Source organism: Halichoeres trimaculatus, unplaced genomic scaffold, assembly GCF_033239565.1.
Source record: "Halichoeres trimaculatus isolate MK-OKI-2021-1 unplaced genomic scaffold, fHalTri1.1 fHalTri1_scaffold_20, whole genome shotgun sequence".
In the NCBI taxonomy this organism is placed as follows: domain Eukaryota; kingdom Metazoa; phylum Chordata; class Actinopteri; order Labriformes; family Labridae; genus Halichoeres; species Halichoeres trimaculatus.
The window spans coordinates 25,174,909-25,202,090 of NW_027437198.1; the positions used below are offsets into that span (position 1 = coordinate 25,174,909).

Here is a 27,182-nt window from a genome sequence, read left to right on the forward strand (position 1 = left end):
ATGATCATTTCTTTTTTCTTTTATTTTTATGTTATGGGTTATTTAATAAAGCTTCATATCAAAGGGTTAAGAGAAGAAAATAAGATGTAAAATGGGGAAAATAGGTAGAAATTAGCAAAGGAAGTTTGAAAACTTTTTTTCTCCCCACTTATTTCTTAGGACATGAAAGAAAAATGTAAAAGAAATATATTCTATAATTAAAAATTTATTCACTTGATTGTTTGTTGTTTGCTAAACTGAAGATGTAAAACACAAAGGTTGGTTGATCTAGGTTGTCTGCCCCATGACGTCACAAATCCAACCTGCAGCCTCTTTCCTTTACATCACTCCTCACTCTCACCTTGTTTCCTCCTCTATTCACTTTCCAATCCTCTGATAAAAAGTTTAAAAACCAAAAAACAACTTTAAACAACAGAGAGTGATGACAAACTGAAACAGAGTTTAGGACAGAAAATGAATTTTCTACAGTTGCTGCTGTTAGCTTCTGCACTCCTGAAGACTGTAGAAGATAAAACACTAAGTTTGGACTTTACTGTGAATGAAACATTAATCAGGGACAATTTCTTCAACTGTATGAAGGAACTTAATCTTAATCAGTTTGATTATCTTCAGATTTATGTCAATCTGACACCTTTGGTTTGAAACTTTGCTCCTTCATAGCGGAAACGCTGTGTGTCTTTGAGTTATGGAGAATTAAACTGTGCAGCACAAAACACTCTGCTTTCTACTTTCCATGCTGCCTTTCCACACCTGTCGCTGGACTCTGAACACTTTGTGCTCGAGAAAAAGAAAACAACAGAAAAGACGATCTAAAGATAGTCTGGTCCTGCAGGTTTTCTGCCGAGCTGACTCTGAAAAAAGATTCAATCTTGAGAAATTGCAGAGTGGAGAATAAACAGCATATATGAGACGCCCACCTTGGATTTAATCTAAGTTAAACTGCTGGTATTTTTAACTTTGACATTTTAAAGTTTTCTCTCTTCGTTCGATCTGTGTCGGAATAAAAAATTGCTTCGGCTGTGATTCATAGTTGTAACAGTAAAACCATAAAAATTGAGAGGGGGTGGATTCTTTTATAGTGTCGGGTCTTGGAGTCACCAGATTCTGTGTAATTGGCTTCCAGAGAATGTGTGTGTGTGTGTGTGTGTTTCTCCCTGTGTGTGTGTGGGTGCATACACAAACTGTTGCTTGTGTTTTGCACCTTGGCAACCTGTTACTCCGTGCCCCTGAATCTGATGAATACACACTGAGGATCTTGTAAATAATATTACATTGGCTCTCACATCGATGTGGATGGAAGGAATTTATCCGCCGTGAGCCGCACAAGCTCGTGGTGATGACACGGTGAGCCTGAGATTCAGCGAACCAGCTGCGTAGCTCAAACTGTCTGAGTTTTACGTGACCAGATCAGGATTGATGTGTTTAATATTATGTGCATAAAGCAAAAAGATGTCATTTCCCCCTTTCCGTGTCAAGCCTCAGCCCATGCGAGTGTATGGCTGTTTTTTCTGAGCTGCAGCGCCTCCAGGCAGAGAGCCTCATTACAGTCCCAGCTTTCCTCCCCAGGCTCCCCAGCAGCCCACCTCCATCCTGAAGCAGCTCCCAGGAAACGTGATGTCTCCTGGCTCCACTCCTGCCATTAGACCTGCTGGTCATGTCAAGGAGGGGATGGCAGACTGTCACCACGCTCCGACAAAACCTCAGGATCCCACACTCACTGCTCTGCTTGCCTGTCTGTCACATTACCAGCTTGCTCACAGTCACTCAGATATATTATTTATGGTCTGCTCTCTGCACTTGGACAATGCATAAAATAAGAGCGCATAAGTTTGTGTTTGAGAGTGTGGTTCAGAATTATGTCAAAATGCTGCAAGGCTTAGGAGGCCCGTTTTGAAGCAGCTAATTGTTGACATCAGCAAGATACGGATCATTTAATGCAGGGGTCTGCAACCTTTACCTTAATAGGAGCCATTTAGCCTCAGCTCACCTGGATTAAAGTCATTCAGGAGCCACAAAATCTATTTAATCTTCACAATAAAGACTATACAGTCTGTAAACTTATGTTCATTTTTAAAATCTTGCAAATAATAATCCAAATGAGAAGTTGATTAATTTATATAATTGTACGTGTGATGCATTTTTTAAAACATATTTGCAAATATTTCAAAAAGAATTGTAATTTCAAGAATTTGCAAAAAAATAAAAAAGACATTTATATAATTTCATAAATTATTAATAATGTTGAAATTTAAAAAAAAAATGCATTTTTTCTTCAAAAATTGTATCAAAAATAGCAAAAATTTCCAAATAAAAAATTAAATAAAATAAAAAAAAGGTCTTTGAATTTTTTTCAAATATATGAAATTTAAACAATTTGCAAAAAATCAAAAATGTGCAAAAATTCAAAAAATTCAAAAACGACGAGAAATTAAAAATATAGAAACCTCAAAATTCCGCAAAAAATGAAGAAAAGGAATTCAATAAATTTGCAAAAATGTTTTTAAAAAAAAGAAATTAAAAAAAAGTTCTGGAATTTGCAAAAATTAAAAAATTGAATAATTTCTTTTTTTTATTCTTTTTTTAAATATATTGAAAAACTTAAATAAATTTGCAAAAACAAAAATTAAATAATCTTGAAATTTCAAAAAATGCACAATTTTTAAAAGAATACTTAAAATTGCAAACATCTTTTGATAATACCACTTAAGTTATCATTTTTTGTTGTTTGTTTGTGAGTTTTCACAGACCAAACATGTACTTTTTAGCACATTGGCAGTTTAATAAATCCAAACACACAGAATGAAAATCTGTATTTTCTTCCAGATTAGTCTTTCTGTAGATTTAGTTTTCTTCCCAGGGCTGTAAAACTTGAGGAAAGTTGGTGGGCTGTTGATGTTGTAGGAGGTGAAGTAGAGCGGTGGCAGGCTTTATTGACAGATGGGATGAAGATTTAGTTCAACTAAATGTTAACGCAGGATTTTATTTAGTGTCAGTGTCTTTAATAATCAACACCCTCTGTAAGGAAAATAACAATTCTTTATTTCAATGACCTTTTTTAAAGCTACAAGGAGCCACTGCAGAGGAGTCAAAGAGCTGCAGGTTGCAGACTTGATCTAATGCATGTGATAACATCTGAATAATCTACTTCTGATGCTGAGTCAGGAAAACCACGGCTCAACCTGTCAACACATGTTCCCGTGAGTCACATGTTCTTTGCATGAAGAGCTAATGGACTCCATCTGCTGAATTATTGCTGCATTATTTATGAAACTGACTTGTAAGATGGTGAAATATCACAAGTTTCTTGATGTTGCATCACCGAGCTGATAACAGCCAGTGCTCACATTTGTATGGCTTGAAAACTTTATCAGGGTGACAGCTGTTCCCTATAACTTAGAGGGTATATAACATTCAGTAGTACGCAGGATATGTATCTTTTTGAGATGGAGTTTAATATTATAGGCAGGTGAGTCTCCGGTGAATAAATACTGAGTGACAAGCAGGTGAGAAACAGAGCGATGGATTCAGTATTCACAGCCTCGGTTTGACACAATGTGGGTTCATCACCCAGCCATCCAGAGGCTCAAGGACGGAGTAACAGGCTGGAAACACAATCAGAGGAGCTCGTAAAGTGCTGCCAGAGCTGCATGTGGATTTGTGTGAAATGCTCAGTGTGCATACCCTGAAGAGCCGACGGTGATCCGGTGTGCTCGGGTTCTCCAGGTCATGAGGACAACAACCGGGCCGGCTGTGGGAACCACACAAAGACGGTGTCAGGGTCAGATCAGTTAAACAGAAGAGTGAAATATGTTTAGAAGGGGCTTTTATCGTGAAATTCAAAATCACAAAAATGTATTTCCTCTTCACCACTTGAAAAACTTATTCATCAAAATGTCCCAAACTTTGTTACAGAGACTTTAAAATGTAATAAACTCCCAAAAGTGTCTTCAAAGGTATTTATTTGAAAACAAACGCACCTGCTTGTGATTTAGTCTCACCTTTATTTTCTCTCTGTTTGACATTTTAAAACTTTAGGAATCTACCTCGCTGCTATTCCCCTAATATTCTCGAAATAAGTCACAAAGTGTTGATTTTCTTTTCATTTCTGACCGAGGAGACAGTTTAACTGAACAGAAACTTTGGCAGTAAAAACTTTATAATGATGCATTAGGAGATAAATCTGGACAAACAGTCTGACCCAGAGCTAAGCCACCAGCCCTAAGTTTATCCAACCCTGCGTGCCCCCTGTATCAGATCACCCTGCCCCACAAACCTACATCCTCACCCACGCCACAAAGACAGGTGACCCGGAGTGACTCAGGGTCATGGAGGAAAGATTTACAGTCAGGCAAAGAACAAACACAGCTTGCTCTATCCAAAACAAATCGAAAAGAAGTTTCATCACTCAGCTGCAGGATGAAGTGGTATAAATCTTGTGCCAGATTTTATTTAAAAAGACAAAGTGATTCCACTAGAAGAAAAGATGTTTTCTGCTCAAGAGCTCTTCAGCTTCCACCTGTTCCCTGAAGACAATCGCTCCTTATTTCTAAAAGTGTTGCATGGCCTTGCTTTGAGTTATTGGTTTTATCTTCTGAAGACTGAAGCAAAATCAAGCTAGGATTAGAAATAGAAAAGCTTTATTGAACTGAGGAGAGTATACAACTTAGATAGTAAAGATTTCTACACGTACCTACAAATCAGAGATTATTTTGATAAAGAGATAAATGTGAACGAAACGGACTGATTTCAACCACTCAGAGACCAAGAGCCACACAGTACCATGGTACGTCACACACGTGGTCTTACAAACGCACTTCCTGTCACATATAAACGAAAAGACAGAAAATGAAAATCATTAATTTCTAATTTTCAAAGCGGGATTTATTGTGTTAGTGTGTTTAAATTCGTATTTGGAGCTGTGTCAAAGACAAATTTCTGGTTTTAATGAGACAAATTTCTATCTATCCATCTAGACAGCTATGAGCACATGGGTGATTTAGAGGAGCGCATGTAGAGAAGAGAAACTGAAACTTAAGTATCTAGCTCATTACCCAAGTATTGATCATAGACTGTAACAAAAAATTGATGTCCGCTAGCTTGACTTGAAGTGAGGTTGCCACGAAAACTGCTCCCCCTGGTGGCTGTCTGCAGTATAGGTTAAAAGATCCAACCATCCAGTCATTCCAGATGGGCTGAGGTCAAACTTTGAAAAATTAATACACCTGGTAGAAATGTTTCTCATATCCGTTTGCTGTTGTGATTTGAAGATAATATTGGGCTGTGTTGTGTTCAAGTCCTCTTTTTTTCTGAAAATTTTCATTTTCATTAGTTATACGAGGATTAAAACGAGGCTTTGCGTAACATTTAACGATGATTGACAGCTGCTGCTCTCATGCATGTAAATGCATGTAAAATATGTTGGGAGGTAGAGCCATGAAGTGATTAGACTCTCGAAAAGAAAATAAATATTAATTATTTTTGTCACCCGGCTCCACTCAGATTCTCCCAGAATCCCTCACAGTCTCAACTGGTACAATGGTGGCGCCTGTGACGGGGGTATTTTGGCTTCAAAACCAGTCAAATGGTGTCTATCGTAACCAGTCTATCGTATTGATCAATACTGATCTCAACATCCACATCAATATATCAATATTTCAGATTAGTCAGCACATCACTACTCATAAATATATATACTTATGGCTTGGAAGACAGATTGGTTGATTCATGAAACAATTATGTCACTTACTCTTCGTGTTTTTATTGCTGTCAATATATGAACTATGTTTTGCTTTTTTAAATAATTTCATCATCAATCAATCATCATAAAGAAAAGTGAATAAAATATATGTTTAAAGAAATAAGTGTAAAGTTACTGTGCAATTAATTAACATTTAACAAATCCACGCACATAGAGAGGCACTAAAGTGTGTTTAAGGTGACATATCAGCTCCTCGTACCTCGCCCAGCTCCTCTGGGATTGAAGGAGCCGACGTCACTCCTGCAGCAGGTAAAACTGACCACGCAGCAACACCCGCCCAACCCGTGGATTCACACCGTTGACTCCTGTGATGTCATCAGAGCCTCCTAAGCGGGTGACAAGACAAGTGTTAAGTGTTAACAGCAGCTCCATGGTAATCACCATGAAAGAGCTCTGATTGGTGACGCTGTTTGTGATTCTAGTCTTGCTGATTGTGAGCGACTGAAGGGTTTGATCAGAAGCTCATGTGGCTTCATTCTTTATCTACAGAGAACAACAGAGCTGAATACAGCTCATGTGATTAGCTATGATTTCAGGTTTTGTTTCATCACTCAAACCATCCAGCAGGGGGCAGCAGCTCATATTCAGAGGAAAGGCACATTCACAACACACCGTGCAGAACGCATTAAAGAGGAATTCAGGATGCATTTCTGCGCTGACAAGCATTCACAGACACTCTGCATGTCCCAGGGCTAATGTAAAGGCTTTACCATGCAACCACAGGGGATGGAGTAAGAGTGTGACACCACAGAGGACTCTGCTGTGTAACTCTGCGTGACCTGCTCTTTAAATACACCGTGATGAGTGCTTACGAGGATAAGAGAGGACACAGAGGGGAGTGATGAACACACAGGAAGGAAAATGACATCTGTATATATATTTGTGAAGCTGATTTTTCTTTGTTACGAGCGTTTCAGCTCCTCTCAGTCTCCAGTAAAGAATGTGCTATCAGTTGAGCTGGTTTGCAGAACCAGCAAGGCGCAGTTTGCCAAATGTTCGACTACAGCAGCACCATGTCAAGAGACAGCTGAGGCATAGGAAAGAATTTCAATGTCAATTTACAGGATTCGTCTGTGACAACACGTCATCTGAGTTCCCACATTCCTTGGCATCCACCAGAAATAGTTTCAGGGTTTAGAGGAACATTTGGAAACTGTATTGTACTGTGACAGTGCAGGGTTGGGGAGCAGTGGCGCTCAGTAGCAGGAGCAGCAGCAGCAGCAGCAGCAGTGTGAGTGGGTGTGTGGGTGATTTTAAAGATAGGTGGTGGAGGAAGCAAACCTTTGATAAAACATGGGGATTAAAAGCTCATACGCAAAGTCCGAGCCAATACAGTTGTTTCCGCTGTCTCCAGGGCGATGGCAATGTTTACCCAGCTATTTATATCAAAGCACCACGCGCCGCCTATCAGAGACACAAGAGAGAGTGATGAGGAAAAGAGAGGAACAGTAGGTCAGAGGGGTTAGGAAAACAATGTATCCATCAGAGGAATGAGATTAGAGATGTGCAGCTATCAAAGCAACAGTTGATCAATTAGATTAGACTGAGAACATCAAAGATTAACAGAGTAAATTAAAAAAGTTGTGGATCTATTTAAGCACTGAGTACACACTCAGGAACAGTACTGTGAGCTAAGGAGAAACTCAGGAGGTAGAACAACAAAGTTTAATGAGGGAAATTAAGTAAAATGAATCTGACTCATCGTCTGCGCAACTGTGCTTCCTGATGTTACATAAAGTTTGTAATATTTTCATTTTACTTTCTTCTTTTAAGCTCCAGCTGAGTTTAGTTTTCTGCACAGTACTTATACAGAAGTTTTCCACATATTTTTAACCCTTAATTATTAATTTTAAATTAGATTTGTTCCTTTATTTATCTCCTTTGCTTTGAAAACTTGAGATTACTCATGAAACAATTAAGTATCATCAAATCTCACAGAGGTACACTTGCATAAGCTTGAAATCAATGAGAACAGCCATTATACTGTCTCTGCAGCTGGAACTTATGTGTAACACTGAGAATTGCTGGGAATAATTTATAAATGCATTTATAGCACTAACAATGTCATTTCCATTACAATAAACAAAGTGATGGTAATGACTAATGTGGAAATGACAAGGTTTAGCATTGTTAGAATAAAATATACTCAAAATACACAATATTATGGTATTATTTCTATTGTTTTTGGACATTCAAAGGTAATATGAGCTGTTTTAAATGAGGACTAGTAAACTTACTCTTAGTTTTGCAAAACTAAACCGATATAGGATTTTTGGGGCCGCTGCCTACACTGGGGACAAAAAAAGCCGATATCCGATATATCAGTCGATATCCGATATATCAGCCGATATCCGATATATCGGCTGATATATATAATAAATTCATTGATATACACAGGATATATACTGTAAATGAACACAAGTTATTATAATACCCATATGATTCAAGACGGATACAGAAAAATATTAAATTAATACAAGGAACTTTAATTATAAAACTGTCAACATAAGAACTGTAGTGTAAACCAATGATAAATAAGAACAAGCTGTAAACACAATAATAAATAAAAAGTCAAACTTTAAATACAGTAAGTAGAAAAAATGTTAAACTGTAAACACACAATGAGCAACTTACACAACATTAAAACGTCGTATTATAGTCTTACATTGGATAATGATGGACATGATAATTAACACTAGCATTTATCTCTGTTTATCTCACAAAAAAGCAACTGGGACACTTGGGCAGTGTGCAGCCTAACACACAGTCACACAGGAACAGGAGCGAAAGAATCTCCGTGGAGCAAAATTTTTTATAATTGGCTACATTTTAGCCAGTGTTGATTAATCAGTGAAAGGCAACGCTTAATTGGTCAGGCTCCAGTTGCAAGTATACAAAGGTTAAAAAAAAAAATCTCTGTAGTAACATTTTGTGGTGTGTGTAGTAGAAATGACAGTGACCCCATGTGACAGGTGTTTTTTTTTTGTTTGTTTTTTTTTAGGAAAATGAAAAAAAATATTTATATATCTTAAAAACTACATTTGTCAATGAAGTTATTGCTGAATCAAAATTAATTTTTAATCTTATGGGGGACTTATAATCCAAAATCTGGCCACATAGTAAAAAAACACTCTTATAAATCAAATTTTATTCAACAAAAACAGCAAAAGAGTTCCTTTTTGTGTCAAGTTATTGTAGCATTGTAGCATAGCAAAAAAAAAAATTACGTACACTTTTGTGTTTCTTATTTCTGCCCGTACAGAAATCTTCTTTGATAGCTGGAAAATCACTCATAAATGTTTGGTGGGAATCCAAAATTTAAAATGAGATTATCGGCACCGAGTTGTGTGATTTCTCAAAGCTATTTTTAATTCTGCCTGTTTCCCGGTCTGAGTCGTCGAGGACCGGATCGATTTACGGCACGTACGTTCCTATGACAACACCGCGCCGGAGAAGTTTAGCAGTACGAAGAGAGCTCTGAGCTTTTCTATGCTGAAAACGATTTCTTTAGTTCATTTTGTTGAATCACAGGAAGCTGGAGCTGGAGTGTCCGAAAGAGACTTGACACAAGAACCGAGGGAAGCTAAACGGGTGAGTGACAGAGCGCCAGCTAAAGGCTAAGACATGCTAAGCTACATACAGAGTTAACGAAGTTTGTTAATATCACAATTCAAACGGGTTCAAACGATAAATACCTCACCTCGTCGCTTTGTATCCGGTAATAAGTTGTCTTTAACGAAGAAAAATTAAAAGCAGATCAGCTCTCCATTCATTTGCTCCAAAACAAACGCACACCACTAGGGTAACGTCTTAATCACGGCAGGTGCAAGTGCTCATGGGAAACGGAGTCTTAATCCCGGAGAAACACTAGCTTTTCCTTAAATCGGCTTTAAAATGTTGATTTGTATGTCTAAAAGTTTTTTTATTTTACTATTTTTACTATAATTTACTTTATTCTATTTTATCTTATTTTATTTTTATTTATTTCATTTTATTTAGATTATTTAAATTCAGGAGTCCCACTTGTCCTAGCCAACTAAGGTATTTTGTTAAGTTTACATTTTTGTAGTATTCTAGTTTCTCATTTTATCTGATAAAAATTTGTCTTTAACAAAGAAAAGTTGAAAGAGGATCAGCTCTCCATTCATTTGCTCCAAAACAAACGCACACTACACCAGTAAAGAAGCGTCTTTATCACGGCAGGTGCAAGTGCTCATGGGAAGTGGAGTCTTTATCCCGGAGAAACACTAGCTTTTTCTTAAATCGGCCTTAAAATGTTGATTTGTATGTCTGAAAGTTTTATTATTTTAGTATTTTTACTATTATTTACTTCATTCTATTTTATTTTATTTTATTTTTATTTGTTTCATTTAATTTAAATTGAGGAGTCCTACATGTCCCAGCCAACTAAGGTAGCCTGTGTTGTTAAGTTTACATTTTTGTAGTATTCCAGTTTCTTATGTTAGATTATATTTAGGTTACCTAATGTTTTTATTGTTGACTTTGTATTAGATTAATTCATCTATTTTATCTCTGTCGTGGTCTGTCGCTAGTTCACATTAAAGGAAACACAAAAACAGATGACTGAAGAGCAGCTCAGCTTTTATTATGAAAAATATACACAATTTCACACATTTCATACTCATTTGTATTCTCAGATAGTGCAGTATCTCTTCATCTATCAGATATAAATATGTATGAGCTGTCTCATCTAACAGTAAAGAATAGCTTATTCCACGTCCTCTTAATAAGAGGTTTCAGCAGACACACACACTCACACTCAAAGACAGACACACACTTATGTACAGTTACAATGTGTGAACATGCCAGAGCGTTCTGTACTCTGCACAAAGATCAGAGACCGTCGAAGCCTGGATGTTTCTCAACCTCGGCTTTTTCTCTTTCTCTCCACTTTTTCCATCTCTCACTTTCTGTGTTACTGCTTGAATCCTTCACCTCCTGACTCTACTTTCTTTTACCTTAAAAAGATGTTTCAGTTGTTTGCTGCGTTACTTTGGATCCCGTTCATTCGTTGAGGTCAGCTGGCCAGCACAGACAGAGATCTGTCTGTGGCACAGCTGAGAACACACACCCTCTCCCTCCATCATAATGTCAACCACCAAATGCCATCAGTGACAAAGTGTGACATTTACCTGGAGCCGTGCTTACCAAGAAACACAGATAACACTAACGACCTACAGTTTTTACAGTGCTGATGGATGTCATCACAGAGATAAATCTATATACACCTCGTCTTTCTCCTTCCTGACACGCTCTGATCAATGACTATCCTTCCCCAGCTGTCACCCTCCTCCTCGCCCTCCTCTGTGAGTCCTGTAGTTTTTCACCCCCTCTGGGCCTCTTGGGACATAGAGCGACCCAGGACCTTGGGGTCTTTGGCGAACTCTATGAGTGTCGGCTTGACAGGCGGCAGATCCCTGGTGATCTCGTCCACGGTCCTCTTGCTGGGACAGGCTCCGTCTGGGGTGGGGAAGGGCCTCAGGTCCTCCTCGGTGTGTGGGGCTCCACGTCCGAGCCTGATGCCGAGCTCTGCGGGGGTGAAGATGGGCAGAGGGAGAGTGTTTCTCTTTGGCAGCAGCTGGTGCTCTCTCACGCCTCTTTCCACGGTGCCTACTCTGAAAACCCCAGAGGGACAGGTCTGCTGGAGGGACCGGGCCAGCCACTGCCGGGACAGAGTCTCCCTCCTGGAGCTGTCATTAAAATTCACGGTTTGCCTGCGGACAACAGAGAGAAGCTGGAGTTAGAGACTATTGGAGACTGGATCAGCTCTAGACCTGCCCTGTGGATCTATCAGGGAGCTCTCACCTCTCCTCGGGATGCGTCTTGAGACTGACGCTGTGCCAGTCGGCGCTGTAGCTCTCCCTGTGGGCCTTGTTCTCCTCCCGTACGCTGCAGCTCAGCTTCGCCCCCACCACCACGCCGTTACGCTTCTGCAGGACGGTACAGATGGGCATCATCTCTGCTGTCTCAGGTTGTCTCCTTCTCTGGGCCTCGTGGGTGAGATCTGCTGGTGCTGCTGTGATGAGGCTGTTTGGGTTCAGGGATGCTGCTCCTGGCTGTGAGCTCTGTTACTCTGAGCACCGTGTATGTCTGGGCTTTTATAGTTGATCTGTTTCTATTTCTGACCCGTGTTGTCACTCTACAATCACTGCGTGCTGACATCTGACACCGAGTCCTCCGTGTCTCATTCCCGAGTGCTGGAAGCCTCTCTGGGGAGGGGTCGAGGGTAATTGGGGGGGAAAATCCCCTGATTTTCAAATCGTACGCCAAGTCACCTCTGTAATCAACACACCACTTCAGCTGGGATCAAAGTGTCTTAGAGATTACATAAACATGGAGACAGACAAGCAGCAGGTTCAGCCGGAGACAGAATCTTAACCCTGACTTTAAACCTGCTGCACAAAAGCAGAGAGGCATCGCGCTAATGTGGAAAGCTCACATGACCCCGCTGTAGAAACAACACCTGAGGCATGTGTCGTGGAAGGTGACAATCTGAGGAACTTTATGGAGTTTCACCCTGAATTTAAATCCCGCTCCAGCTCAGAGGAAGTGTGTACGGCGGCTGTGCTGTGTGTGAAAACATCAGACCCCCTCATTAGATGCCATTACAGTGCAGTAGCTGTGAGAGCTTCTTCCCCAGTGATTCATTATCTCAGTGACAGAGCGCCACGCAAGCCATAATCAACTCTGGTTACAGGCTGTGAGACACACCGCACACACACACACACACACACACACAGAAGACACACTCACCTCTGACAGGTGTGGTGTTACCACCAGTTCCTGGTCTGACTCACTCATCCACATCAGGAACTGGCATCATCAGATCGCAGAAATCAGATCTGGCACACACACAGCGTGGAGTCTCATGCTCCTAATGACAAGAGGGCTGATCATTCACACTATGTGTGTATTATTAGTCCCACATGTTCTCAATCTGTGCAGAATTATCACATTTTTTGTTGGGGCTAACTGTGAAATACACGGAAAGGATTAGGGCGACTGAAAAGAGAGTCCATTTTTTTTTAATCACTGTCATATTCTGAGAAAAAAAACTCAAGATTCTGATTTTTTTTTTTTTTAAAGGAATAAAAAATGTCTTTTTTTTTCTTTTAATTTTTCAGTGGTCCTAATCTTTTTCCGTAGAAACAGAATCAATTTTCAATGGAACTGAAATTGTAAGAGTATGCAAAAAAACAAAAAAAAGAAAACTTGGGAGTAATTTGACATCAAAAACTAAGTAAGAAGCCATATATAAATTATATAAAAAAATACTAAATCTATTGGTATTATTTATCACACAGGGGATTTGTTGAGTAAGAAATGCTTGCATATATTAAATTTCTCACTTATAATGCTATAAATGTCATATTGTGCCGAGTTTTGGAGAAAAATATACATTACATATATAGATCCTATAATTAAACGCCAGAAAAGAGTTATTAGAATAATGAATAATCATAAAACTACAAATAAATAATTCACATAGTCTCGCACCTTAAAATTCTTAAATATTGTAAACTTAAGCTTATTGTTTGGGGCAAAGAATTTTTTTTTTTTCTTTCAGTGGCCCTAATCTTTTTCTGTATTTTTCAGTTACAGAGTTTTCTAAAAAAAAAAAAAAAAATTAATATAGAAAAAAAAATTTGTGCAAGCACAGTAATATATATTTTTTTGTTTATTTATTTATTTATTATGTGATGGCACATAATTCATATTCTGGACTGGAGATTGTAACTGAAATAAAATACTCATACTCAATACACATTTTTTGAATTCTACGCTGGAAAAACTGAATTAACATCAAGTATCAGTAACAAAGTTTGCTAAAAAAAAAAAAAAAAAAGAGGTTTTGTGTAAGCACATCATTTTTTTATTTTTGATTGTTTATTTATTTTTTCAAATAATGGCACATAATTCATATTATGGACTGGAGATTGTAACCGAAATAAAATACTCATACTTAAAACACATTTTGAAATTTTTACACAGGAAAAAATGAAATCTAATCAAGTGTCAGTTACAGAGTTTTCTAAAAAAAAAAAAGTTTTGTGCAAGCACATAAATATATATATATATATATATATATATATATATATATATATATATATATATATATATATATATATATATATATAGTTTATTTATTTATTGATTGATTTTTGTATTTATTTTTTAAGTGGAGGCACATAATTCATATTCTGGACTGGAGATTGTAACCAAAAAAAATACTCATACTCAAAACACATTTTTTTATTTCTACACTGGAAAAAATGAAATCTGATTAAGTGTTTTCTTTCTAATTTTCAGTAGGAAATGTCTTAATAAACTCAATATGATCCACATTCACCTGACTAGTCTAGAAAAATGTCTTACTTCAAGTTATTTAGAGACGAAAATGAGGTTTGAATTGTTTGTAACAAGTTTTAAAAAAAAAATCTGCTTATGGGGTAAGAGAAAGGTTACTTGTATTAAGACTTTATTCTAGTTTCAAGCAAATTTTTGAGAAAATTTCTCTTGCTCCATTGGCAGATAAATGTGGCTCATATCAAATATAACAAGACAATTTTTCTTAAAATAAGACAAAAACACTTGATGAGATTTCAGTTTTTGACTGCTGCTGCTGTTGAAGCTGCTTATGCAACAGCTCAGTGCTGTTTCACCTGTCGAGTAAATTATTCAACCTGTCAGCCGCTCCTCCGTTTCCTCGCTGTGACTTTTCAGCAGGTTGACACTGCAGTAGTAAATTATTGCCCGGCGCTAAAAAGAGAAAAGAAAGCGAGAACATCGGGGGCATCCCAGGAGTCCTGCTCTCACTCATGCCATCACATGCTATTTAAGAAACCCGCTGTGTCTAATGTTTGTCAAACACTTGAATCCACTTGACTCAGAGCAAACAGACTGAAAAGCAGGAATCAAAGTCTTTTATTTGTTGTTATTCGACAGCTGAAGCTGCAGGAGGACGTCAGGTGTGTGAGTCATGCGATGCTAATGAAGACGGCGAGTTGAGGGGTCTGCAGGGGTGAGCAGTGATGAGGTTGGCCCCCATCACGCGGATCAATCCTCCTTCCCGTCCCCCGGCCTGGACAGGAAGAGCTCCTGGTTGCGTAATCACCCTGCCACAGCTGCTGGGAAGTGACACTAAATGAGCTGTCACTGAGGAAGGGACAGAGAGTGGGAGGATGAAGCCGCGGCTCCTCAGGAGAAGGTAAATAAGTAAAAATATTGTGATTGCGTGAAGATAAAGTTAGTCAGACTTTTTCACCAGGGAGGGTGAGTCTGGCAGGGCAGAGCGGGGCCTCCTACGCAGGTCAAAGAGCCTTAAGTGCCTGTTTGGAAACAAGTTTGAGAAGTCTCCAATGTGCTAAGCTGCCACCAGGGAGCTGAGTGTATTTGTTAGAAGCTATTTGTATGAGTGTGTGAGCAGAGTGTGTGTGTTCAAACATGTGCTCTAATGAGAGTGCCCCTCTTATATAACTGTATCAACAACAACAAACAGCTGACTGCCCAAACACCAGACCCATCCTGCAACCCGGTGCAGGCCCAGAGGGACGATCAGACACCAGACAGGCTGCACCGGGCCAGGACTTGGTGTGTATTTGCAGATCAGGGTGAACGCCAGGCACGAGTGAACAGGCGGCGAGGCCACGTGAGCGCAGAGCACCAGACTGGAGGAGCCTTGTCCTTCGCTTATAAGGAGTGATGTTGTTGAGCCTCCTTTAGTTCAGTCCCTGTGGAGTTATCACCTGAGTGGTTCTTTAATTAGGGAAACATTTCAGATTTACAACAATGGGAAAAAGTCATTTGTTGGTGAGGTTAAGCTCTGAATGATTCTTAGATATTTAAGTAACAAAAAACAAATCTGGTGCATTATTTTGTCAGCTGTGTTTTGGACAAAAGTTGTGACTATTTTTCAACATAAATCCATATTATACTGAATTTAGAGTTATTCAACATTTCTCTGTCAGACTACGCTCCCTAGAAATGTCCCTCATCATTTATTTCACAGTTTAGACAAAATTTAAAAGAATTATGGCTTAAAAATCACGGTAACCCAGCTGAAAGGACTATAAGCGAGAAACCTGTCTCTAGAACTCTACATTTACTACTGCTAACACAGTCGACATTTCCTCCATTTTTTCGCCTTTGTGCTAACTGCAGACTTTTTTTTTAATTTCTTTTTTTTTGTTTTGTTAAATTTTTGAGGTCACAAATATTTTTTTATAAATGTCAAATTTTCTAAACAATGAAAGCTCTTGAAATATTTGCAAAATTTTGAAGATTGAAATATTTTGGGTTTTTTTTGTAAATTTTTGAAATGTTTTTCTTGTATAGTTTTTTAAATTTTTGATTTCTTTTAATTTTTGCGAATATTTTTAATTATTTTTTTAATTTCGCAAACTTTTGTAACAGCAATTTTAAAACAAATCCAAGTTTTTGAATTTCTTTTTTTTACTTTTGCAAATTTTTGCAACATTTTGAAGATTGAAATATTTTGAATTTTTTTGTGAATTGTTGAATTTTTTTTCTTGTACAATTTTTGACATTTTTGATTTTTTTTTGATTCTGCAAATATATATATATATATATATATATATATATATATATATATATATATATATATATATATATATATAAATATATATATATATATTTTTTTTTTTTTTTAATTTTGCAAATTTTTGTAACAACAATTTTTAAAAAAATCCAAGTTTTAAAATTTTGTTGTTTTACTTTTGCAAATTTTTGAAAAATAAAAAATAGGCAAGGCAAGGCAAGGCAAGTTTATTTGTAGAGCACAATTCATACACAAGGCAATTCAAAGTGCTTTACAGCTAACATAAAATAAAATCACAATAGGCAAAATAAAATCATTGCATAAAATCACATCATAAAACATAAAAAATGATTAATTAAATTAAAAGAGGAGAGTGCAGATAAAATACTTCAGTTGTTGTATGCTAAGCTGAACAGAACTGTTTTCAGCCGGGCTTTGAACATTGTCAGAGTTGAGGCCTGTCTCACATCTTCTGGCAGACTGTTCCAGATTTTGGGGGCATAAAACTGGAATGAAGCCTCACCGTGTTTAGTCCTGACTCTGGGCACCAGCAAGAGACCCCTCCCTGAGGTTCTCAGAGACCGAGTTGGTTCATATGGTTCTAGCATGTCCAAGATGTACTTTGGTGCTAGACCATGAAGGGACTTGTAAACAAGCAGAGCTGTTTTAAAGTCTATTCTCTGAGCCACAGGAAGCCAGTGCAGAGACCTGAGAACTGGACTTATATGGTCGTATTTCCTGGTTCTGGTCAGGACCCGAGCAGCAGCGTTCTGGATGTACTGCAGCTGTCTTACAGCTCGTTTTGAGAGACCAGTGAGCAGGCCGTTACAGTAATCTAACCTGCTGGAGACAAATGCATGGATCAGTCTCTCTAAGTCAGGTTTAGACACTATTCCTTTAATCCTGGCAATGTTTTTGAGATGGTAAAAAGCCGCTGATGTTATTGATTTAATGTGGCTGTTAAAGTTCAGGTCTGAGTCCAATATCACCCCTAGATTTCTAACCTGGTTACTCACATTTAGAGAGAGAGTCTGAAGGTGACTGATAACCCTTTCTCTTTGTTTCTGTGGGCCACAGACAAGGGTTTCAGTTTTGTCTGAGTTCAGCTGGAGGAAATTGTTCTGCATCCACATACTGATCTGTTCAACGCAGCGACAGAGTGAATCTACAGGCCCATGTTCGCCTGCCGTCATTGACACGTAGATCTGAGTGTCATCAGCATAGCTGTGGTAGGACACATTACAGCTGCGTATTAGCTGACCCAATGGGAGCATGTACAAATTAAACAATAGGGGTCCCAGGATTGAACCCTGGGGAACACCACAGGTCAGGGCCATTTGGTCTGAGACACAGTTACCAATTTCAACAAAGAAAGTCCTGCCCTCGAGATAAGACTTGAACCAGTTTAAAGCAGTACCAGATATTCCCACCCAGTTTTCTAACCTCTGTAATAAGATCACATGGTCAACAGTGTCAAAGGCAGCGCTCAGATCCAGCAAAACTAAGACTGAGACTTTGCCTGCGTCTGTGTTCAGGCGGATATCATTTGTCACCTTGACCAGAGCTGTCTCAGTGCTGTGGTGGGGCCTAAAGCCTGATTGGAAAGTATCAAACACATTGTTATGCAGGAGAAAGTCAGTAAGCTGTTGGTATACAGCTTTTTCTAGGACTTTGCCTAAGAATGGCAGGTTTGATACAGGCCGGTAGTTATTCAGTACTGTGGCATCAAGACTGCTCTTCTTCAGGAGAGGCTTAATGACAGCAGTTTTTAAGGCCTTTGGAAATGTTCCAGTCTGAAGTGAGATGTTGACCAGATGAGTGAGTTGTGGTAACAAACTGCTCAACACAGACTTTAGAAATCTAGTGGGTAACTCGTCAAGGCAGCACGTTGATGGACTCAGATTGCAGATGATCTCTTCAACTGTTTTGTTAGTTACTAATGAGAAATGTGTCAGCTCTGGGTGTCTAAGTGGCTGCAGAGTAGTTCCTTGTATTGATGAAATTATTGTACTTTTAATGGCTTGAACTTTGTCGTTAAAGAATATTGCAAACTCATTGCATTTGGATGTGGAAATGAGTTCTGGGGGCAGTGAAGCTGGAGGATTTGTTAATCTGTTGACTGTAGCAAACAGGACACGAGAGTTGTTACTGTAGCTTTTGATGATTTGAGAAAAATAGTTTTCTCTTGTTCTACGTAAAGTCTGGTTAAACAAACATAACTTTTCTTTGTAGATCTCATAATGAACCTGGAGCTTTGACTTGCGCCATTTCCGCTCAGCTCTACGGCACTCCCTTTTCTGTGCCCTGACTGAGTCTTCTTTTCTCCATGGCGCCTTTTGCATATCTTTAACCATTCTAACCTTGACAGGAGCAATGGTATCCAAAACATTTAAAACACTTGACGTGTAAGAGCTCAACAGGTCATCAACATTAGAACACAGGGCATCATCAAACTGAATCATTTCCTTGAACTGTGTCCCTGTGCTGTCATTTATGAGTCTCCTCTTAACGACTGCAGACCCAAATGCTGGTTTGGGTGTAACAGACAGGTCAAAGAAAACACAGAAATGATCAGACAGAGCAACATCGACAACATCCACTTTTGAAATGAAAACATTCTTAGTAATGACCACATCCAAAGTGTGTCCTCTGCTGTGGGTGGGTTCAGTTACATGCTGAGTTAAACCAAACGTCTCAAGGACAGCAGTGAGTTCTCTGGCTTGTTTGTCATGGGCTACATCCAGGTGCACATTCAAGTCCCCTGTTATGACCAAACAGTCGAAATCAGTGCACACAACTGAAAGAAATTCGGTAAAATCATCAATAAAACAACTCTGAGGTGGTTTGTAGATGGTGATATAAAGTATGGAAGACTGTTTTAGCTCCATTTTGAATGACACATACTCAAATGATGAAAAAACTCCAAACCACAACTTGCGGGTGAGTATATTGTCCCTGAATATGGCACAGACTCCCCCACCCCTCTGGTTTTGTCGTGTTTCAGACACAAAACTGAAATGAGGTGGACTAGACTCAATCAGGACTGCTTTAGCTGTGTTTTTGTCAAGCCATGTCTCAGTTAAAAACATAAAATCAAGATCATAAGAGGAAATAAAATTATTAATTAAAAGTGATTTGTTATTTAAAGATCTGACATTGAGTACTGCATGTTTAAGATTAACTAAGGTTGAAGTGGGCGCTGTGTTCTTACAAGGGATATGGATTAGATTTCTCTGATGGGACAGTCTGACTGTCCCTCTCTTTTCTAATCTGCGGGGTTTGATGATTGTTATGACTGAAGAAGAAGACAACACTTCCTCCCTGGGCCTCTGGTTGATATGGGGTATAGCAACACAGAGGCCTTCAGTGTCCTAGACAACAGCAGTGACGCTGCTGGTGATAACAGCTGTGGGCACCGATGGTGGGGGCCAAGCTGGGGGGGCTTTGGTTGGTGGAGTAGCCCGGGGTGGGAGGGGGGCTGGATTCTTTTTGGAGCATAAAATCCTTGACCTTGTCACATCTGGCGTCAGGGGAACCATTTTGATCCCTGATTTCACCAAGCTTTCAAGGTGATCAGGTAGTCTCATGGGTGAGGGTGGAGACAAGAACGACAGCGAAGCGTCTCCGGAGGGTGTAGATGCAGCAGGCGGGTCCCAGGCCTGTGGTGAGGGCTGTGGTGAAAGCTGTGGTGAGGGCCCTGTTGAGGACCCCGATGAAGGCTTTGGTGAGGGCCGTGTTGAGGACCCCGATGAAGGCTTTGGTGAGGGCCGCGTTGAGGACCCTGATGAAGGCTTTGGTGAGGGCCGTGTTGAGGACCCCGATGAAGGCTTTGGTGAGGGCCGTGTTGAGGACCTCGATGAAGGCTTTGGTGAGGGCCGTGTTGAGGACCCAGATGAAGGCTTTGGTGAGGGCCGTGTTGAGGACCTCGATGAAGGCTTTGGTGAGGGCCGTGTTGAGGACCCAGATGAAGGCTTTGGTGAGGGCCCTGTTGAGGGCCGTGGTGAAGGCTGTGGTGAAGGCCGTGGTGAAGGCTTTGGTGAGGGCCGTGTTGAGGGCCGTGGTGAAGGCTGTGGTGAGTGCAGTGGAGGTCCCGCTGCGTCTAAATCCTGTTTTCTGGATGCTGGAGGTGCTGCTGTGGCTGAGTCTTTTGCTGGGACCTTGGGTGGCAAGGCAGGAGCTCTTTTCTCACTCCTTTCCTTTTCTGGGAGCACAGGGCCAGGTCTCGGCCTTTTATGATGCCGCAGAGCATGGAGAAGATTATCCGTCAGACGACTCACTCCACCTCTGTTCAGGTGTGGGCCTTTTCCTTTAAACAGATCGTCTCTTTGCCAGAAAAGGTTAAAGTTTTCAATGAAATGCAGTCCCCTGGACTCACAGACTCCAGACAGCCATGTGTTTAATTGAAGCAGCCGGCTGAATTTGTTTATCCTCCTGTCAATATTTGGGAGAGGTCCACTGATGAACGTTGTTATTTCCAGTTTATCAAGACTCTCAAATAGCTCATCAAAGTCTTTCTTTAAGATTTCAGACTGATCCTTCCTGACGTCCACTGCACCTGCGTGAACAATCAGCCGTTTCACTCCTTGGTGTTTTGCCAGTACCTTGGGTAGGAGTTTAGTGATGTCAGAGACAGTGGCACTGGGATAGCTGCAAGTAACCATTCTGTTCATGCTTATATCAGATATGGCTCCGTCTCCAAGCACAAGGGTATCTTTGACCTTGACTTGTGGCACAGTTTTTCTGTCCGTCTGCTGCTTTGTACTGGCTTCATGGTTACTGTTATGCACAGGAATTTTGCTGTTTGCTCTCTGTTTGTTGTAGTCCATCACATTTGGCTCTGACAGTGGTAAAAATCTGTTTGTTAACTTTACGGGTGATGCTGCACATCTTCCATTGATACCAACATTTTGACTTCGCTTTGGCTTAGCACCAAGTTCATCATAAATGTCTCTGCAGAGTCTCGGAAAAGACACGGTATCATTTAGCTTTACATTGAAGGTAGTCGTTTTTTCCCCCTTTCCTTTGAAAGTAAAAGTGGACTTCTTACCACTAGGTTCCACTGGGAGTGTTTCATGAAGTCCTTTTTCAGTTTCCAGGGCAAAAATCTTTTCTTTTAGTGCATAGATTTCCTGTTGATACATCCGACAGCTTTCACAGGGAGACTCCACTTCCAGCATGTTGAGAAGATTGTAGTCGCAGGCTCGTCAGATAAGTTGTAAAAAAAAAATCATAAAATGATTTAAAAAGTCTTGGTTCAATTAAAGAAAGAGAATAAAATCATATCCAAGACTTGTAGAAAAAGTAGAATGATTTAAAAGCAAAGCAAAGCAGTAAGCAGCAGGAGCAAGCAGAGGCACGTCTGCACTCCTCAGCGTCACGGTAGTGCAGCTATAAAAAAAAAATAGATAGATAGATATAATAGATATTAAATGTATAATTTTCTAAATTAATATAACCTTCTTGTTTTGATAATTATTCACTTGATTTTAACTTTCCACAGAATTTTATCCATTTTCAAGTCTTCATTGTGAAGATAAAGCAGATTTTGTGGCTCCAGAATGACTTTAATCCAGGTGAGGTGTGGAAAGATATCCCCTATAAAAGTAAAGTTTGCAGACCCCTGCTCTACATAACGAACATGGCACCACCTGACCTCCATCAGCTCATATTTCTGCTCCTTCTCTTCACAGTTTGGTCTTTATAACATCTATAGTAAGAAGAGCAGAAAATGTTGGTAACACAGTTGATGAACAGTTGATGCGCCCCATGTACAGACAATCATTCAGATGAAATATTGATAAGGAGGAGCTGAAACATGACACACTTTCTTCAAGGTTCACACCAAAAAGGATGGGACCTCAGCTGATTTGGGTCATGTGACTTTGGAGCAAACCATTGCTGTTTATAGGTTTTTTTCAATGGGTAACACAGTTGATGCAGATTTCTCGAACACACACAGAGTGAATTATTTTATCTAAATTAATATTTAAACAGTTATTAAAACAGCTCTGTTATGTTTAAATGATTATTTTGAACACATTTTGAAAATTGTAAACACAAACATGTATTCTAGTGTTAATTTTGAAGAGTAAACTGACATTTGAGAAATCAGACAGCACAAAAACTGCAAATTCCAACACATCTTTTGCAAGATTTACTTTCTGTATTAAATAAAAGTGAAATATCGTTGCTTGAAATGAATATTTAGTAAAATTGATAAGTTTACCCCATGGATTTGAAATGTATGGGGGTCCCAAACTCACAGAAAGAATAACGTACTTTATTCCATCCTGACCTGATCACACACCAACACTCAACAAATCACATAAACCTCCGTCACAACCATAAAACAAACTTTCAACTCTCTAACTTTTTATCCTTGTGCAAAAAAATCTGACTTCAGGGTAATTTTCAGACCATGTGACTGGATCAGATAAATGCTGATAATCACAGGACAAATTTAAAAGGCTCAGCTGAGAGGATCACACCCTGAGGGGTAAGAACACATGAACAAAGAACAGGCCACTAACGTGCTACAGCTTCAAGTTGGAAACATCTTTTTCTATCTTCACCTGAGGATCTGAGATCTGCTCAGCTTCACAGAACAAACAGAAAACAGGAAAAGACTTGATCCCAGCAGAGAGGAAGTTCAGTGATCTCATTCTGTCATCACCTCCAAGCTTGTCCACTACTGCCCCCTGTTTGTGTCCGATGAAATCGCAGCCAGAGGACTTTAGGATCTGTCACTCATGTTCCCATCTTCTCTCCCACTCTCATCATCATCATCATCATCATCTTCATCCTCTCGTCCGTTCATGGCTTGTTCGACCCGGGCCAGCAGCAGAGGCAGGTTAATGGAGAGGCCTGGGGTCTCCTCGTCAGACTCCTCGTTAGGAGGATAGAAACGCTTCGCCTTGGCCACGAAATCCTCAGCTATGTCCAGATAGATGAGACGATCCTGTGAAGAAGTGCAGAGGGAGAGAAAGATAATGTGAGCGTTAAAGTTGTACATTAGACATTATAGAGGAGAAATATGATATGGCAAGAATCTGCAACCTGCAGCTCTTTGACTCCTTCACTGTGGCCCCTTGTAGCTTTAAAAAAATATTATTGAAATAAAGATTTTTTAAAAAATTTTTAACAGAGGGTATTGATGACTAAAGACATTGGCATTAAAAGTAACCATGCTTTAATATTTTGTTGAACTAAATCTTCATCCCATCTGTCAATAAAGCCTGCCACCGCTCTACTTCACCTCCTACAACATCAACAGCCCACCAACACAGATTTTAATTCTGTGTGGATAGATTTATTTAACTGAAAATGTGCTAAAAAATACATGATTGATAAGAAAAAAGTCATAGGCAAACAACAAAAATGGAAAGTTGAGCGATATTATCAAAATATGTTGTCAAATCCAAGTATTCTTTCAAAAATTTTGAAATTTTTGATATTTCAAAATTGTTTCAATTTTTGCAAATTTATTATAAATAATTGATCATTTATTTTATATTAATTTAAAAGTATTTCAAAATATTTTTAAAAAATTCAATTAAAGAAAATTGAAATTTTTCAATTTTTAAAAATTTTGCCAAAATCAAAACTTTGAAATTTGTGAAATTTCTCAAACAATTTAAAACAAGAAACATTTTTGAAACTTAAACTTTTCTAAATTTTTGCAAATTTATTTAATTATCCAAAGTTTTTCAAAATTATAAAAAAATCTTCAATTAAAAAATAATTAAAATTTTTCAATTTTGTCAATTTTGCCAATTTCAAAACTCTTTATCAAACTTCTGAAATTTCTCAAACAATTTAAAAAAAGACAGATTTTTTAAATTTAAATTTTCCTAATTTTTTGCAAAATTTATAAAATTTCACTTTTTCAATCTTTGCCATTTTTTAAGTATTTTTTTTTTATTATTTGATCATTTTTGAATTTTCAAAATGTTAGTACATTTTTGAAATTATACAGAGATAGCAGAGGTAACAAACATATGTAGCTAAGCCATTAGTTTATTAAAATTTTTAAATTTAAAAAGTCTAGTATTTGGATGAGTATTTTATTTTAGATTGTAATAATGTATAGATTTTTTTACACTCTGTAGTCTTTATTGTGGAGATAAAGTAGATTTTGTGGCTCCTGAATGATTTTAATCAAGGTGAACTTAGGAAAAATGGCTCCTATGAAAGTAAAAGTTGCAGACCCCTGTGATATGGATAGACTCACTCATATTTTAAAAATTCCTCAAGAAAATGAACAAATTGGACGCCTGTAAGACTGCTTGCCGATTTTTTCCATTCTGAAATGTGCTTTTCTAAATGAAAACAATGAAATTTTAAGGTTTAAAAATTCAGTAATTGATGATAGAAAAGGCCACAGTCTAAATGTGTCTCTAAGAAAGCTGAGTTTAAGTGATGGCAAGGTTCAGTTTAAGATTGTGGGTACCACAGTTGCTCCAAAAGCTACCAAACAAGTTGTCTGTAGGCGGTTAAGAAAGAAACCTTTAGTGAGGAAAGGAGCACAGAGCACATTAGAGGTGAACACCCTGCCCCCCCCCTCACCAGGATGAACAGGTATCTCTCTGGCGGTGGCTCTCTGCTGCTAAACACCGAGGTCTCGTTGTGGAGCGTCTGCAGCATGGCGCGTGCTGCCGGGGCGTTACGCATGCGGTCTTGTGAGGTTCCTGCAGACACGTTGAGAAGAGAGTCCGCCTCCGCCATGAAGCCTGGATCAAAGAGAGACCATTACGCAACAGGTCCTGAACCTGAAGCCACAGATTCTCCATGGACTCATTCAAACTGTGTTACCTAAATTCTCCAGGATGGTTTTCCATTTGTCTCTGACTTCTCGACGAGTGTCTCTCATGGCCTCGATGTCCACACTCAGTCGACGGTAGCCCTGAACAAGGACACATCAAGATTTTTAAAAACCAGCCTGATGGAGTCAGGGGTCAAAGGTCATCCTCTGACTTCACAGAAACAAATCACAACATTTTCAAAGACAAAACGTGATTTAACATTCATGTTTTCTGACTTTTTCTCAATCTTTAGTCTTTGAAACCACTCTACAAGTCCACCTGTTCCCTCACTCACCGTGGACCCCATGCGGGTCTTGTTCCGGGCCTGCAGCAGGCCGTAGAGGACCCGGTCGTCCTCCCGCTCCGAGTGGCTCGGGTCTCCTGGTGTACTCCACAAGTTGGTCTCCTCATCACGCCGCTTCTGGACTTCACGGTTAAAATACTCTAACGGATCCGCTCTGAGAGGCACAGGGAAACACAGATATCACACATCAGAAACAAAAAGCATTTTTGGTTTGGGGTTAAAGTTGGAGTGTTGTCGTCTTACGGCACTAAAGGCTGCTTCTCATCATCGTCGTCTTCATCCCTGACACAGCAGCAGCAGCAGAACTGCAAGCAGAACCTCTTAAAGGCTGAACCCATGGCTACAGAGTCCGGATGTAGTCGGTGTTCACTCCGAAAAGAAAAGTGCAGGTGAAAAAAGTCAGAAACAGACGCTCAAAGATCCTCCAGCTCTACCTCACTGTCCTCCTCCCATTCTCCAGGTCCCCGACGTGGCTCCTCATCCAGCGGCGCTCGGCCCCGCACTCACAGGAGGAGAGTCTGAGGCGGGTCGCCTGAAGAATAGAGCGTCTCATGAGCTAAAAAGAAGAAATGAGAGGATTTAGACGCTGTTTTGCTCACTCACACAAATATTCACACAAGCCTCAGAAGACAGTCACAGCACAATCATGTGAGCAGCTCCAGCATTGTGTTTGGCCCCGGGGACAACTCACAGCCTCTTCAGCAGCAGGTCTGATTACACGCTGTGGAGCTGATGTACCATGGCTCTATTTAAGGGTCAGTTATTCCCATTTGTGTGCGGTTACTGAGATTACTTTAGCATTAATCCATACAAACACGATTTAGATTGAGTTATTACCGAGGGAGGAAGAAAGAAATACTTGATTTGTCAAAGGCAAGAGTCTTTATTTACAACCTTTACCTTCACAGGAGCTATTTTTCTTCAGCTCACCTGGATTAGAGTCATTCAAAAGCAACAAAATCGACTGTATCTTCACAACTTTAAAGTGTATAAAATTCTATGCATACTTACACTCTATTGACTAATTATCAAAACAAGAAGTTTTTTTTTTTTTTTTTTTATAAAATTTAACGTGTTGCCGTAGTTTTTTTCTTTATATACGTGCAACAATTTTTAAAAAAATTACAATTTTACAATTTAGCAAAAATTTCAAAACTTTTTTAAATAAAAAAATTTTAGAAATAATTTACAGAAATTTAGAATTTCAAAAATGTGTCAAAACTTGAAAAAATGATAGAAATTTAAAAAATTTGAAATATTCCGAATAAAAAAAAACAAATGTCTAAAAATGTGCAAAAATGTTTTTTTTTTCAAATATAGTTTTTTTATTTAAAAAATTTGCAAATATTTTAATTTTTCTTAATCAAACAAATTTGCCAAAATTTCAAAAAATGTTGAAAAAATACTTAAATTGGATCTCATATTTTAATATCTCTCACCTTATCATTTATGTTTTTGGTTTTTTTTTCTTTTTTTGCTAATGCCTTAGCACATATCAAGCATGTATTTTAAGCCCATTGTCAGCTGAAAGAACCAATCCACACGGAATTTAAATTGTAATTGTAATCAAAAATATATATAAATTAAAAAATGAAATTAAGAAAATTTGCAAAATTTAAGAAAAAGCTTAAAATTTCAAAATTTGTCATAATTTCATTTCTTTTAGAAATTTCAAAAATTTGAAAAAAATAAATTTGAAAAAAGGAGAAATTAAAGAATTTTCATTATTTGAAAAAAAAA

The 27,182-nt window shown here is 38.7% G+C and overlaps 2 protein-coding genes and 1 long non-coding RNA gene across 4 annotated transcripts; all 3 read right to left on the reverse strand.

The window, feature by feature from the left end:
• Nucleotides 1-296: 296 nt before the first annotated feature.
• LOC141810041 (uncharacterized) lies at nt 297-9,591 on the reverse strand. Of its 2 annotated transcripts, none has more exons than XR_012600040.1 (5): nt 9,459-9,591; nt 7,040-7,162; nt 5,958-6,084; nt 3,682-3,748; nt 297-372 (listed from the first exon to the last, which is right to left on the reverse strand). It is a non-coding gene; the product is annotated as an uncharacterized LOC141810041 (long non-coding RNA). The 2 variants fall into 2 exon arrangements; XR_012600041.1 differs by lacking the exon at nt 297-372 and adding an exon at nt 3,277-3,602.
• Nucleotides 9,592-11,102: 1,511 nt separating this feature from the next.
• On the reverse strand, nt 11,103-11,809 carry tcap (titin-cap (telethonin)). The gene is made up of 2 exons (XM_074697565.1): nt 11,585-11,809; nt 11,103-11,493 (listed from the first exon to the last, which is right to left on the reverse strand). The coding sequence occupies exons 1-2, from the start codon at nt 11,734-11,736 to the stop codon at nt 11,103-11,105; spliced, it is 543 nt and encodes a 180-aa protein (XP_074553666.1). The 5' UTR covers nt 11,737-11,809.
• Nucleotides 11,810-23,016: 11,207 nt separating this feature from the next.
• LOC141809991 (melanoregulin) lies at nt 23,017-25,934 on the reverse strand. Its single transcript, XM_074697278.1, has 5 exons — nt 25,686-25,934; nt 25,434-25,596; nt 25,149-25,239; nt 24,903-25,066; nt 23,017-23,295 (listed from the first exon to the last, which is right to left on the reverse strand). The coding sequence occupies exons 1-5, from the start codon at nt 25,778-25,780 to the stop codon at nt 23,071-23,073; spliced, it is 738 nt and encodes a 245-aa protein (XP_074553379.1). The 5' UTR covers nt 25,781-25,934; the 3' UTR covers nt 23,017-23,070.
• Between the last annotated feature and the right edge of the window lie 1,248 nt (nt 25,935-27,182).